Raw genomic sequence first — 14642 nt, forward strand, 5'->3', positions numbered from 1 at the left:
GGGAGAGGGAGAGATAGATACATCAATGATGAGAATCAAGGATTGGCTGTGTCCTGCACGCCCCCCTATTGGGGATGGAGCCCACAACCTGGGTATGTGCCCCGGACTGGGAATTGAACTCAGGACCTTTTCAGTCCGCAGGCCAACGTTCTGTCCACTGAACCAAACTGACCAGGGCAAGCACTGAGATTTTTGAGAAAATTTTTGAAAATTGTGGCTATGGGAAAATAGAATTGCTATGTAATATATGGGTAGACCTCGCTCACTAATTCCTAGATTTTAAATTTTTTTCATAGGGAAAGAGGTAGAGAGAGGGATAGAGAGATGGAAACATTGATTAGAGAGAGACATTGGTCAGCTGCCTCCTACAGACCCTCTACTGGGGATTGAGCCCATAACCCAGGCATGTGCCCTGACCAGGAATCAAACCGGGACCTCTTGGTTCATGGATCGACACAGCCACTGAGCCACACTGAGCGGGCACTAATTCCTAGATTCAAAAAAATCTGCACAAGACATCCTTATGTGCTATTTCAAGTTTTCAGTTTACTCTGCTGATCCTTAAAAAAAGTTAATTTGCCATTTATTCTACCACTCACACTACATTGATAATATTTACTTCAAGTACCTTCCCAGTTCTCATTGGATCCTGACAATCCTCAGAGGAGAGAGGTTGTAGGGAAACAGGCTCCCTAGAGTCCAGAGATTTATCTCTAGAACCCAGGCTTCTGGAATCATAATCCAGGCTTTTTATTTCCAATACTTTAGGTGGGGTCTTCTTTACATAGTCCAAACCTAAGTTGGTTCTGGTAACTTTGGGGAAAGAATATGATCTATACACGGAGGAACACTTGTTATAGATGGACCCCTCTATGTGAGGTGTTCATAATATTCACCAGATTTAGTTTCAGAAGAGATACCCAGAGACCTGCTTCCACCTTGTGATTCAACCAGCATTTAGTTTTAGATCATTTTTTGATAACTTTATTCAGCAAAGAACCCCCTCCCCAAAAAAACGCTTTGAAAAACTATACATGTTTTCTTTCTCTCTCTCTCTGGGTGCGTGCATACACAAATATATAGTAGATACTATACTAGCAATTTAGAATATTTCCTGAGCTGCCTCTCTTCTTGCTTATATTTTAACCAAAATGTACAGGAAAATAGAGTACTGTTTTCAAAAAACCTGTCTCCAATAAATTCAGTAGTTGAGGCTGGGAGGCAGCATTCTTTTCCCTGTTCATGAGGATTTTTTAATATAAATATGCTGATTTTTTCCCTTTGCCTCCTGACTGAACTGCAGTCTTTGAGTTAGTTCATTAAAAAACTTTCCTTACCAGAGTCAGAACTATGCAGAATCATCACCTCCAATGACCAAACCCTGGCTACTTCCCAGCCTCAAAAAGGACTAGCAGGAGTGTGCATTCTGACTGGCGGAGGGGACAGTCAGATGTTGAACAGCCCAGACAGAATGCAGCCATATTCCAACCCTGGAAGGGTCGGGGTGGGGTGGAGAGTGGAGTAGGGACATGTATTTGTCTCCTGCCCTACACTCTTTCTGGTCGTCCCAAGGAAGGAGAAACGCATTTGGTCCACAGCAAGCCAGACTGTGTATTAATAAAGGACTGCATAGAGATCTTTATCATAGGCTCCTCTCTCCAGGTCCCAAATCCTGCCAAAAACACAAAGACACAAAAAGCTTGAAAGGACTCAATCTGAGAGCAAGTTAAGCTACAGGAAAGCAGCTGCAGAGAAGCAGTGTTTAGATAGGCTGTGGGGAAGAGACTAAGCAAGGCCCCTGTTGTCACCCTCGTTACTTTTCCTGTTGCTACGGATAGATGATAGCTCCACTCACAAAGCAAAGCAGATGGCCGAGGCAGCTGAAGCAGACTTCAGATTAAGTAGTCCTCTTCAAGGTTATCATCACCAGACACAGAGGCAGCCTCTACACAGCAGGGATGAGGAGAAAGTTAGACACTGCCCTAATGGAGCAGGCATCGCCACAGGCTCAGGATGCTCATGACCACCTTGCTTAATGGCCAAGCCTGACAAGCTCCCTAGTTTGGAGAGACTGACTGAGAAGTGGTAGCTTCCAAAGACGCTCTAGGGAGTAAATGCTGCTTGTACCTGATAAGCTGAGGCAGGACAGGGTGTTTGCCATCTCTCCAGGGCTCTTCTTACTCTCAGTGAACATGCTGCTGAGAGAGGCAGCTGCTTCTGTGGCCTGAGAGGATGAAAGCAAGAGGAAAAGGAAGACTATGTGAGCTGGTGGGAAAGGAGCGGCCACTCTGTCACCCTGCTCACAGGATCTGGTTCAGGCAGTTGAGCTTGGTAGCTGAGAGGAACACAATGCCCACTCCAATAACCTAGGAAAGCACTCTACAAAATGACATGCATGACTAGAAGCCCTCATGTTTCGCAAGGCACGAGCTTTGCCCCGAAGCAGCACCCTCAATGACTGCAATAGCTCGCTCACTCACCGCATCGTGCAACATGCCTGGGACAGTTCTGTTTTCCTCCATGTCTTCAGGAAGCTCAACTGCATATCCTTTACGAACTAATTCTAACCCGATATCAAGTTTCTGAGAAGAAAAACGAAAAGGGCAGACCTCTGGTCTTCAGAACTGTGAGAGAATACATTTATGTCATTTCAAGTCATCCCGTTTTTGGTACCTTTTTTACATTATAACTGGGAAACTAGCACACTGGCCCCATTGTTAGATAGTCACATGATTGAGAGGATTATTAATATGTAAAATAAACATTCTTAAAGCACAAAAAAAAAAAGAAAAACGAAAAGGGAATCATGTTCTCTCTGTAAGGAAGGGCACATCTGAAGAAACGGCAGACGAGCTAAGATTGATTCTTGAAAGATCTTACAAAGTAGGAGTAACATCAGATAGGTTTTCTGGGACAGAAAAAGTAAATGAATCTATAAATATACTAAAGCTAGTGAACAATGAGTGAACCCCAATCTTACCTTCCCATTGCTAGTATCATATAAGTAGATCTTGGGCCAAGTTGAGGCCCCAGTCTGGACATAGCTAGAGATCTTGGCCACCAAGGGCTTCCAGTCAGCACAGTGAGTAAGTCTGTCAAACTCATCCAAAGCTTCCTCTTCCCACTGTTCACCTGATAAAAGATTGTAGGGAGAGCCCAAGAAGGGGTCAGTGCTGACATGAGGAGGGAAACTGGAACTACCTTTTTCTACTCTGGAAGGCACTTATGTCTGACTGCCAGGCCAGTTTCTGGCTGTTGCTTTCTAGTGCTGGTGAGGAAAAGACACCTGAGCCCCTTTAACTCAAAAAGCCTTGGAATGTGAGGACTCCTCCCATGTGCTGTATCAAAGTTATTCTATTTGGAGGCAAGGTCAGTAAGGGTTGTGACAATTTACCTGCGGGGGCGATCTGCGCCAGACTACACTCAATTGCTTGAAATGGAAGGCTTAGGAAGTCACTCCTAAAGTGAAAGAAATTGAAATTAGACTCCTGGTGCCAGAGGGCCTGCTTACATTCCTTGCTTCTGACCAACCCAGCAGGAGAAGATAATCTTCTGTTCTCTGTAAATAGGTTCTCCCAAATCCCCCTGGTGATGAGTGCCAACAGCTAGCTCACCACCCTGTGGCTAGGGCTGAGTCAACAGTTGGCACTCCAGCCGGATTCTACTCTGGCCTCCACACTGACCTGAGTGCCCTGAGGTCCCTCACTGGGCAATCTCCATTATCTCCAAAGTCAACAAAGTAGAGGTCCAGGTTCCCATTCTCCAAGGTGCCAAGGACGCGGGCTCGATACCAGGAACCATTTGTAGATAAAGGAGCTGCTACAATGTCTCCTACATGCACAGTTAAGTCGTCAGGCTATACATGGGGATAAGGCGTCAGGAGGGGTTAGAGTTAGGAAGGGGTAGGCTTAAAAATAAACAGACAGTGTCAGAAGGAAAAAAGAACAAGTAGTTGCTCCACAGGAAAAGGAAATATACCACAATCAAAAAGATATGCCCTTTTTTTCATCAGACCGAGCCCTGTCCCTTTGGCAACTCACCAGACTATTCCCATAGTGCTGGGTCATCTCATTGACAAGCTTATCCAATTGCAGGCTTCGGGAGCCAATGATTTGGATCCAGAAATGGTTAGGATGTTCAGAAGCAGAGACGTAGACTTCTAGGAACTCATCAGCATGGAAACTGAAGTCAGGACTGGGGACTAAACACAGGGATAAGCAAGTTAAGCTGCAGAATCATCACCATCTAATATGGCAATCATATCAGACTCACCTCTGGTTGGAATGACTAGACTGCATCAGGGGGTACAAATAACAAGCGGCTATTACCATTTTAGAAGTGGCTGGAGGGACAACTGGATGAATCATAAAAGAACATCCTGAAGAGAGGTCTAAGCTATGTTTTGTACTTCCTATATAACTGAGTAATAAGAGAGTTTACATTCTTACTCATCAGCTATGTATTCAAATTAGTCACCAATTATAGTGACGGTAAATCCTCCATATGCTAGCTGCAGCATGGACCAGTGAAAAGATACATGGACAGACAGGGGCTTGTCCAGATTCCATTCCTCCACTGACTCACTATGTGACCCTGGACAAATTTGAACTTCTCAGGGGCCCTAGTTTCCCCTGCTCATCCTATAACTATGTATAAAAGACAAAGCTGACAGCCTTTTAATTCTTCTTGAATGGTGATGATTTTTAAAAATAATGAGACAGGCAAGAAAAATCATGCTGTTTTATTTAATAAGTATGTTTGGTGAAAGAATATCATGTAAATTCATTATTTGATATATTACAGACTAGTTTCCTATGAACTAGAATATTTCTATAGTGTTCTCCACATTAGCTGGTTTATATTCAGAAAAATATTATCTTAAGTACTAATCCAAGTAAAATAGTACCAGAAAGACATCTGTTATGAAAACTTCTAAGTGTAGTAAAAAATACTTCCTATTTTGGATTATCTAAGCTAGTACTTCTATTTTCCATGTAACTATGGGTTCCCTCTGTTACATACTTTCAAACATGGACATCTCTGGACTGGTCTGGGCTCCAGACTTCTGAAAGCCGTCACCATTAGGTTTCTCCCAGGAACCTTCTTCTGGCCCTGAAACAGCCATGTCACCACCTCCTTTGAAGGGAGGATCTGCCAGCGGAGAAGGCTGCTCCATGCTAGTACTAGTGTTTCTCCATAAGGCTGGCTCTCCAGCTGCACCTGGCTCTGTCACTTCCTCTCTTCTTACACTGATTGGCTGCTTGCGTGGGACTCTGGTTTCTGCAGAATGAGTGATTCTCTTCCGAAGTTCTTCATCTTCTGAAACTTTCTCTAGTATCAAATGCTGTGAAAATCAGAAAAGAGGTGATAGCTATGTGGCCAGATATTTTGACCCAGGATGGAATGACTTGGAGATGATGCAAGTCTATCAGCTACTTGCCTTGGCTGCTGTCACTTCCTTCTGTGTTCCTGAGATCTTTATAAGCCTTGATAGTAGTAATGTCCCCTCTGATTCTTTGTCACAGGTAATTTTGGCTCCAGAGGCCTTACAGATGGAACGAATCGTCTCACCACCTCTCCCTACATTGAACAATACATAAAATCCTGTCCTTACATTCTGGCCAACATTAACTGCTAGAGAAATCACTATTTTGTATATACTAGAAGAGAGTCAGTGCCCATTTTCAAACTGAACAGAATGCAAAATATTGAATGGAAAGCAGGAGCTACTAAAATCCCTACTGTAAGAAGGATAGTTCTGGATATTTGCTCTATCCATTTTATTTAAACTCTAACATTGGCTAGGTTAACTTCTTCATGTCATTTCCATTTTCTGACCACTCAACATACTTTACATCCCCACTTCATAAGTAATGCTCTAGACTAGAGGAAAGCATGACAGGTGCTCTACAGAGCATTATCTACAATGATTTGGGATAATAGAAGCATCCTCAGCTTCCCTTTAAAAATCCATTATTATACCCTGGCCAGTGTTCTCAGGGGTTAAGGGCATTAGCCCATGCACCGAAGGGTTGTGGGTTCCATTCCTGGTCAAGGCCACATACCTGCAATGCAGGTTCCATCCCCGGCCCCTGTCGGGGTGTGTTCGTAAGCAACCAATTAATATATCTCTCTCACATCGAAGTTTCTCTCTCTCTCCTTTCCTTCCTTTCACTCTCTCTAAAAATCAATGGAAAAAAATACCCTTCTTGCCCTAACTGGTTTGGCTTAGTGGAGAGAGTGTCGGCCTGTGGACTGAAAGGTTCCGGGTTCGATTTCCGTCAGGGGTACATGTCCGGGTTGCGTGCTTTGTCCCCAGTGGGGGGCATGCAGGAGGCAGCCACTCAATGATTCTCTCTCACTATTGATTTTTCTCTCTCTCTCCCCCTTCCTCTCTGAGTAACAATATACTTTTTTAAAATATCCTCCTCGGTGAGGATTAGCAACAACAAAAATCTATTATGAGGTAAGTAACATTACCTGAACCCTTTTGGAACATATTTGTAAAGTTCAGATCAAACAACTTCTTGAGATGATGGGTTTTGCTTTGCCAACAGCTCTGTAAAAAAGTAAAGCTCTGATCTCAATGTCCCTTTTTTTTCCTCAGCAAGGTGAAGGGGAAGTAGGCCAGGAAAAACCCTTGGGCAGATGTGAAAGAAAGGCAAAGGTAAAGAATAAAAGGAAACAGTAGAGGAAGCTGTCCAGTGGTACCTATGATTCTGCCCACAGATCTCTGGGGAACTGAGAGCTGCTCAGACACTGGGGCAGTCTCTGTCAGGATCTGATGGATTGCTGCTTTGGCCTTGCACACCTGAACAGGAAAACCACTGATAAGCAGCACCCGCTCATCGCCTACATCCTCCGTGTCCACATCAATCCGCGCACCTGTCTGTTTCCGCAGCTGCAGAGAAAAGGATACATGGCGACATGCTCTGGAAGAGCTCCCCTTTAGCAAAAGACACCCTAAACCTAACCCGGAGGTAGATGGAACTGGACACAATTATCAGCAAAATCAGGCTGTATAAGCAGTCCTCACTTATAGGAACTTATGGAAGGAGATTAGTGACAAGGGTAACTCCAAATAGCAGTTAATTTAAAACACTTTCTCTTTGTGCTTTGAACCCTCTTTTCTCCTAATTTGATTTGTATTAGAGAATCAAGTATTTTGCTTTCTTGACACACCGCCTGAACAATGGAAGATGGTAAGAAGAACCAGGCAGAAATTCACTATTTAATGTCAATTAATGAGAATTTGAAAAGTAAAAAAGCTAAAATGCAGCCAATCCCCATTTCAAGCTAAATTGTCCATTCTCTAGGGAGAATATTCATTTCTAGAAGGTAAACAGCATATTAGCTAAAAAGTTCCTGTGTTTTTTCTTTTTTTGTGTGTTTTTTCTTTTCAAAATATACATAATGTGGGTGGATTTTGTGGGATGAGGGCAGAGAAGGGAAAGAATCAATCTCTGGAAAAGCAGATTGCTGGCTCACACACTTACCTGTTTAATATTGGCTCCTTGCCGGCCAATTATGAACTTCACAGCCTCCTGGGGCACTCGCATCTCTATCTCAATGTCGTCCTCCCCAACAAACGTCAGCCGCTCTTCTGCACAGATCATGGCTCATCAGATCAGACTTAGATTAACACCCAAAGCTACTACCAGCCCTCCCCTGAACCTAGCTGTCAAAGAGACACTGATCCAAGAGATAAACTGAAAATCTCAACCACAATGACAAAGAGAAGTAGCATCTGAGTGGCAATTAGAAGATCCCCAAAGACCAAAAGATGAGTATTATCTCTGGGATACTGTTACAGATGCTAAGTGTTTTGGTAAAGCATTTGGCTCTGCACTCAAGAGCTGTTGGACTTTAGGCAAACTATTTCTCTTGGAGAAAAATGAAGGCTAGATGTTGCCCGAGTAGTCCATTAGGCTCAGAACTTCTCCTGTTTCTACAGAAATAATTTCTCTAGGTCTCTCTAGGTCCAGCCCTTAGGGAAAATTAAACCCCACAGTTAGCTTTCTCCTAACAATTAAATAGAAGGAACATATAAAAAAGAGAAGAGTATGGATATTAAAAAAATTAAAAGAATCCACTGCAATGTTGATGTTGCCGAAGGGAACAGATCAATAGAATTATAAAATGAATTCATTTCACATTAAGAATATAAAAAAGAAGAAATCAAATAGTTTCAAAGACTCCTCATGAAAGCCAATTACATCCCAACAAATGATCCCCAGGCTAGCAAGGACAGTGTTCATTTCAATTTAACAAGGCTGTTAAATTGAACATGGTCTGAACATTTCCATATGTACAGCTGTGTGGTTCACATACCTCTGCTTTCCCTGTATCTGCGATATAGGATGTAGGCAACCGTTGCACTGGCTGGGATCCCGAGGCCCAGTGCTATTTTCTGAGTAGTGGACAAACTTGTCCAAGAAGTCCGTTCAGTGGACATTTTCTGCTGTAGTCTGACTTATATCCTAAAATAAGCAAATGAGGGAAAAGAAGGAACTTTCATCCAAGTTCCTTTATGACTGGCAGAGACATATGGGAACACATTATATTATTATTATTATTATTATTATTATTATTGTTATTATTATTATTAAAGAGAATACTACTGCCTACTTTTCTCCATGTTAAGAGCTTGAGCAGACTCAAAATCTGTATCATGTAAAAGGTCTCAGGGTATTTTTTAAGTTAGTTAAGGGACACATACATATACAACTAAATAGAGGCACACTTCATCCCTGCATTGCAATTAGAATTATACACTGATCACAGTTTAAAAGACAAAGGAACAAAAAATTATTAAATATTTTAAAAATTAGATTTTTATTTCAAACTATTTAAAATTTCATATATGCGCCTGCCTATGCTTCCAAGCCTTTCTTGAAGTAAACTTTCCAGTGGTTTCCAGTGCTTAGTAAACAGTAGCCATTCAATAAATATTTGGTCAATAATCATTTGTTGAATGAATGAACTTCCTCTACTTCAGCAACTGTTGCCTGCATGTGAACTCATTAATGGCATAAAAGGTTCTTTGTAATCTGATTTCTGCCTACCATTAGATTCTAATCCCAGCTCTACCACAGGCATGTGATGTGCTCTCTTATGTATCCTTGCTCTGACATGTGTCACTTCTGTCTTCCTAGTCTTACTCTTCAGTCCATCTGATATCCCTGGCAAAAGCCTATTCCTTCTTTAGGTCTCATCTCTACCACTACCATGTCTGCTGAGGTCTCCAGGGTTTCCCCTAGCTGACATCAGGTGCGTTTCTCCTTGGCTCACACTGCCCTGTAAATGATGCCTCCATGACAGCACTTGTCCATACTGTAGGCAATGGTTTATCTGCTGTCTCTAGACCACTGGTTTCACCAGTGCAGTTCAACCACATGTATTAAGTAGATGTGCTAGATGCTACAGTATATGTATGAAGATGAAACAATATATGTATTTAATAAAATGCCACCAGCCACTTTACATACATTATTTTATTCAATCTTCATACAATCCTGTGAAATAGGAAGTAACCCATTTTGCAGAAGAGTACACCTGATTAAAGAGGTCACCTAAACTCTTACCCAGAGTCTGGGTTATTATTTGCATATTTAAAAACTTTTAAAGTTACTTTGGAAGCACTCTCAGCAAAACAGTACCTGGTATCTTTATTTTGGTCAACACACTCAATTCAAAATGAATAAATACTGTTGGAAAACACTATAGGTGGCAAAAATAAACAACTAAAGACAGTCTCTATTTCCAGATATTACAATCCGTAGAATAAGATACAATGCAGCTTTTAGTAAGATCTGCTTTAAAATGAGCGAGGAAATGTAATTTATGCTACAATTTGCTTCCAGGTAAAAAAAATTCAACCCTTATGATATAAGAAAAAAATGGTTGTATCCTAGTAAGCCTAAAAAAAGCACATTCATTAATAAACATTTATTCCTGCTTAGGAATAAAACTTTGGTTCCATATGTGCTTTTCCTGAAAGCCTTTCAGGAGGAGTGACAAGGAACAGAAGACCTAGCTCAGAAATCTCATTCTGAGGAGCACATGAACATCACATAAGGAGACTACTGTAGGTGGAGTTCTTACTACTGTCAGTCAGAGGACCCAGTTTTGCATCTGGCCTCAGAGAGCTTTACTGATCAGCAGAAATGAATAAAGGTTGTCCAAAGTTTGACAAATCTACTTTTTTCCTAGAAATTTAATCCACTCTCTTGCCCAGACTCATGGCTTGAATAGAAAAAAAACAAAACCTCCTTTTATCACCTCAGTGAGGGACTCTTTTCAAGTATCTTGTTATTCTAGGCAATTAGTTACCCAGTAAGTAGACCCCAGTATACTATATCACTTTTATTTATTTATTTATTTATTTATTTTTAATCCTCACCTGAGGACATGTTTATTGATTTTCAGAGAGAGAGGGAGAGAGGGAGGAAGGAAGGAAGAGAGAGAGAGAGAGAGACAGACAGACACATTGACCGGTTGCCTCTCAGACACTCTGACCATGGATCGAACCCACAACCTAGGTTGGTGTCCTGACTGGGAATCAAACCTGCAACCTTCTGGTGTATGGGACGATGTTCTGACCAAGTGAGCCTATATCATTTGTAGAGATTGAGTATCAACCCAAAAGATTGTGGCTGCTCCACACGCGCACCCTCCTTATAGTGGGTAGGAATAAAAGGGTTGAGTTTTAATGTGGGGTTATTAGAGATATGCGGTTCCTTCCCTAACTGGATAAATATCAGTTTCTCTCTCCCCCGCCCCCTAAGTAGGCTGCAAAGAAACGTTTCAACATTTCTGTGAAAGTTTGGGTGGTATCATGTAGACATCTTTTTGTATACCAAAGGAAAGGAAACAAGCTTGGCTTCATAAAGGAGATTTCTTTTTTGCTTAATTCTTGAGCCAAAACAACTACCATTTTCCTATATGAAGGTATGGTTTATTCTGGGTGTCTAGAAAAGATTTCACTTCTTTTATGTACTGGCTACTTGGTATATTTCCTCATATGGTCTCTAAGCTTGTCTTCACTATTAATGTGCACCAGTTAATTAATAGTTGTGGGCTGAGCATGCTCAGGACACAACAAGGAATAACTGTTGCCCTGAAATGGTCTAGTAGGAAAGATCAATACCAAACCAAATGGCAATGCAAAAACAATATAAATTTCTGGTTAATGCAACAGCTGGCTACCAGGCTCCCCATCTGAGCACCTGGCAGAGGTGGCATCTAAGACAGAGACTATTGACGATCTGGTGGTGGAAGGGGTGTGGGGGGTAGGCAGATGAGTATCTGGGACCAGGATTCATTCATTGGGTGACTTCTATGTGAACCGAAAGCTACATTTTACTAACTTCTCTTTGGATATTACAAATGAAGTGTGTGCCCACAGAGTTATCGGCGGATGTCTCAAAGAACGCCTATCGACTTGACTGGTCTAGTGTTTTGTTTTTATTTCTTTTACAACTGACCCATTCCTTCACACTGCTGTAAGGTTCTCTTTAGAAGAAAAATGGGAAATAATATGACGGAAACGGGGACAACTGTACAGCACCGACTGCCAGCTTGTGTTTCATTTTATGACTTCAACTTGAATGTGGAGAGGAGGCCATCGATCACCAGTTAAGGCCACAAGTCCCAGGGGAAGCTGGGGAACGGGGAAAAGGAGACGCGGACCACTTCGAGGTGCGAAGTGTGGCTCCATGATGGTTTTCATCAGTCAAAGCTAACTCCAAAGCTTCCTGGCATGTGTATTAAACAGCTGCTAACAACTCTCTGACAGGGTTTCGCGCCTGTATCATCATTTCGAAAACCCAGGAGTCAAGTTACACTGCGAGTTCCATCGGGAAAGGACCTGGCATCTCCTCACAACCAGAACCTGCCCAGCACCCAAGACGCGGCGACAGGGCGGTGGTGGGAGTGCCCCGTCCCATTTCCTCATCCTTGCTGCATTTATTTTTAAATCAGTGAGACACAGAGGGAGGGGGGAAAAAAGCCTCAACCCATTTCTCGAAAGCTGAGAAGAATCTAAAAAAATTAACGTTGGCAGGGGACTCTTCAGCCAAAACCCACGAAAATACCTGCAGGGAGTAGGGAGGGGAACTGGGAACACACCCCCCCCCCCAATTTATTATTCTGACGACTGCAAATAGTCATTTTATTAGAGATAACGAAAGAAAAAGCAGGGGGAAATAAAAGGCAAACCTAAACTGCGAGCGGTTTTCAAAAACAAGCGGTCCACGGAAGTGTCTGAAGTGGCAAATCCTCTCGCACCGGGTGGGCCCAGAGCATCCCCTTGGGCGGCGGGCGGCGGGGTGGGAGGTAACGCCGTCCCGACAGCGCCACCCCACCGGGGGCTCCGGCCGCCCCCGGGCCCCGCACCCTGGCCTCAGCCTCTCCCGGTGGGGGGGCTCGGACGCCCCCCTTCCTCAGCCCCACGTTTTCCTCTCTTCGCGGCCAGGGGCGCCCCCCGCCAGCCGCTCCGGGTCCCCGCCCTTACCGCTCCTCGAATCAGCTGCCGCGCACTCCTCGCACCTCAGCCCAGCGGCCGGCGCCTCCTCCCACACGCAGCCGCCTCGCAGCTCCGCGGACCTCGCTTCAGACGCCGCCGCCCCGCCCCCCGCCGCCCGTCCGCACCAATCAACGCCCGGCTCGCAGCCCGACCAATCGCCTTCCCCGCCACAACCAATCCCTCCGCGGGTTGCCCCCAAGAGACGGACGGCTGTGGATTGATACCCAATTACCCGGAAGGAATTCGAGGCCGGCCCCACCCTGTCAGCCAATAGGACGCAGGGAAAGCGCGCTTTGTTAATTGAAGAGTGCACCGGCTGAGAATTAAACAGCCAATCGGAGGCTTTCCGGAGTCCCCCGGCCCACCTCCGGACCAATTACCGAGGAGGCTGCCACCTTTTGAGCTTGGGAGGAAAATCTGCGCTCCCGGGACTGGGACCTAGGTGCGAGCGCGGCCGTGTCGTCGTTCGCACAAATTAGTGCTTTTGTACCATCAAGGCCAGTGCCACCCCGCAACCCGGTGACCATTGGGAAAAGAGTCCCATGATGGGCCACGCTCCGCTGCCTGTTTGCTCTGCGATCTTTTGCCTCGATCGGTTCCCATACTGTGCCGGGGGCTCGGGAGATGTGGAAAACATGTTGGGGTGAGGGGGTGGGGGCATAAAAAATAGGCTTCGTAGAGATGGAAAGTGAAGGGGAAGGAGCTGACAGTCGAGAGCGAGGGCCCGCTATTCCTCTGCAGAGGAACGAATAGCCGATGAGGATGGACACGCAGCAGGAAAGAGGAAGAGCCCGAGATGCGAGCGCCCCGGGGTAAGGGAGCTTGCGGGCCCGCCCTTCCCTGGGCCTGGAGGGAAACGGGTCTGGCGACGGGCGCCGGGGCCCGTTTCTGTGCGGGAGGAGAAAGGGGGTGGGCCTCGGAAGGCCGCGGTTTGCTTTGGGAAAATGCATTCCAGCCGCCGTCCGGGTCCGGGACCGTTAGGGACCGTTGGGCCCCGCTCCGGCCCCTGCGCGCGGGCAGCCTCGCGGGCGGCCCTGCGCCCCTCCCAGCGCAGCCCCCGCCCCGCACCAGGACTCGCCCGGGGGCCCAGGGGGTGGGCGCTCCTCGTCGGGCGGGCGTCTTCCGCACGAGCTTCTATCGCCGTGCCTGGCGCAGGATAAGCGCTCAGGGGACGTTGAATGAACGCAAGATTCTCTCTTCCGTCAGCTAGAGAGATACCTCCGAGACTCAGTTTGTCGGTTGTATTCATTTAAAAAGCACGCGTGTTTTGAATAACACGTGCACAGTCTACAAAATCCAAAAGGAATAAGGGTTATTACAAGCGAATACATCTTCTTTCCCCCAGAAGCAACCAATATTACCAGATTTTTTGTGAATTTTCACAAGATAGTCTAAACATGCATATATATCATTTAACCAGCTGATAACATCCTATCCATACTATTTTGCAATTTCCTTTTATAGAGTCTAGATGTCTTTTCATAGCAGTACATACGTGTCTGCCTCATAGGAAAGTTTCATAGTAAGCCTGAGGGATATACTGATACATTCAACCACGCTTTACTATTATATTGATACCCAAGTCTATGCCCTTTGGTTCTTGCATATCTGTATAATCAATACTCGGGACTGCAAATACTAGGTCAGAGAATTGTGTGTGGTGTCTTTGTCCCACTTGGATAGGTGCCTTCTGCAAATTCCTTTCCTCCCAGGAAGACTTTCGTCATTTTCATTCCACACCAGAAATGATTAACAGGATATCGGTATAGACAGAATTGCAAATTGCCTTCTAATTTTCTCTCCCATCAACATGCTTATGCAATTTGTTACCAAGCTTTTCGATGTTTGAGGGTCTTCCCAGCCTTTCCTCCTTGCCTCTAATGGACCCTGGGGCGCACAGGCAGCCTAAGCCCTCCTCGTTCCCCTGCCCCCTGGGGCTGGTCACAGCAGAGGTTCGTTACCTGCGCGTTCTGTGGGATCTGTGGTGGCTTCAGGATGACTGTGGACAATCTATAAACATTTTTCTTCATAGCTTGCACCGGGTATTCTCAGAGGGATCTGTGACTCAAAAAAGGTCGACAGGCTTCTCATCCTTTGATCAGGGAGCCAGCACAGC

The 14642-nt window shown here is 44.8% G+C and overlaps 1 protein-coding gene across 2 annotated transcripts; it reads right to left on the reverse strand.

Moving 5' to 3' along the window:
- Positions 1 to 243: 243 nt before the first annotated feature.
- On the reverse strand, positions 244 to 12614 carry TDRKH (tudor and KH domain containing). 2 transcript variants are annotated; one of them, XM_059673379.1, is made up of 14 exons: positions 12515 to 12614; positions 8332 to 8480; positions 7497 to 7603; positions 6712 to 6901; positions 5441 to 5580; positions 5023 to 5344; positions 4041 to 4201; positions 3684 to 3856; positions 3395 to 3459; positions 2981 to 3132; positions 2481 to 2582; positions 2128 to 2224; positions 1856 to 1945; positions 1587 to 1672 (listed from the first exon to the last, which is right to left on the reverse strand). In XM_059673379.1, the coding sequence occupies exons 2-13, from the start codon at positions 8453 to 8455 to the stop codon at positions 1893 to 1895; spliced, it is 1686 nt and encodes a 561-aa protein (XP_059529362.1). In that variant the 5' UTR covers positions 8456 to 8480; positions 12515 to 12614; the 3' UTR covers positions 1587 to 1672; positions 1856 to 1892. The 2 variants fall into 2 exon arrangements, with proteins under 2 accessions (XP_059529361.1, XP_059529362.1); XM_059673378.1 differs by lacking the exon at positions 1856 to 1945 and having other exon boundaries at positions 244 to 1672.
- Between the last annotated feature and the right edge of the window lie 2028 nt (positions 12615 to 14642).

The sequence above is a fragment of the Myotis daubentonii genome, chromosome 18 (genome assembly GCF_963259705.1).
Source record: "Myotis daubentonii chromosome 18, mMyoDau2.1, whole genome shotgun sequence".
NCBI classification, from domain to species: Eukaryota; Metazoa; Chordata; class Mammalia; order Chiroptera; family Vespertilionidae; genus Myotis; species Myotis daubentonii.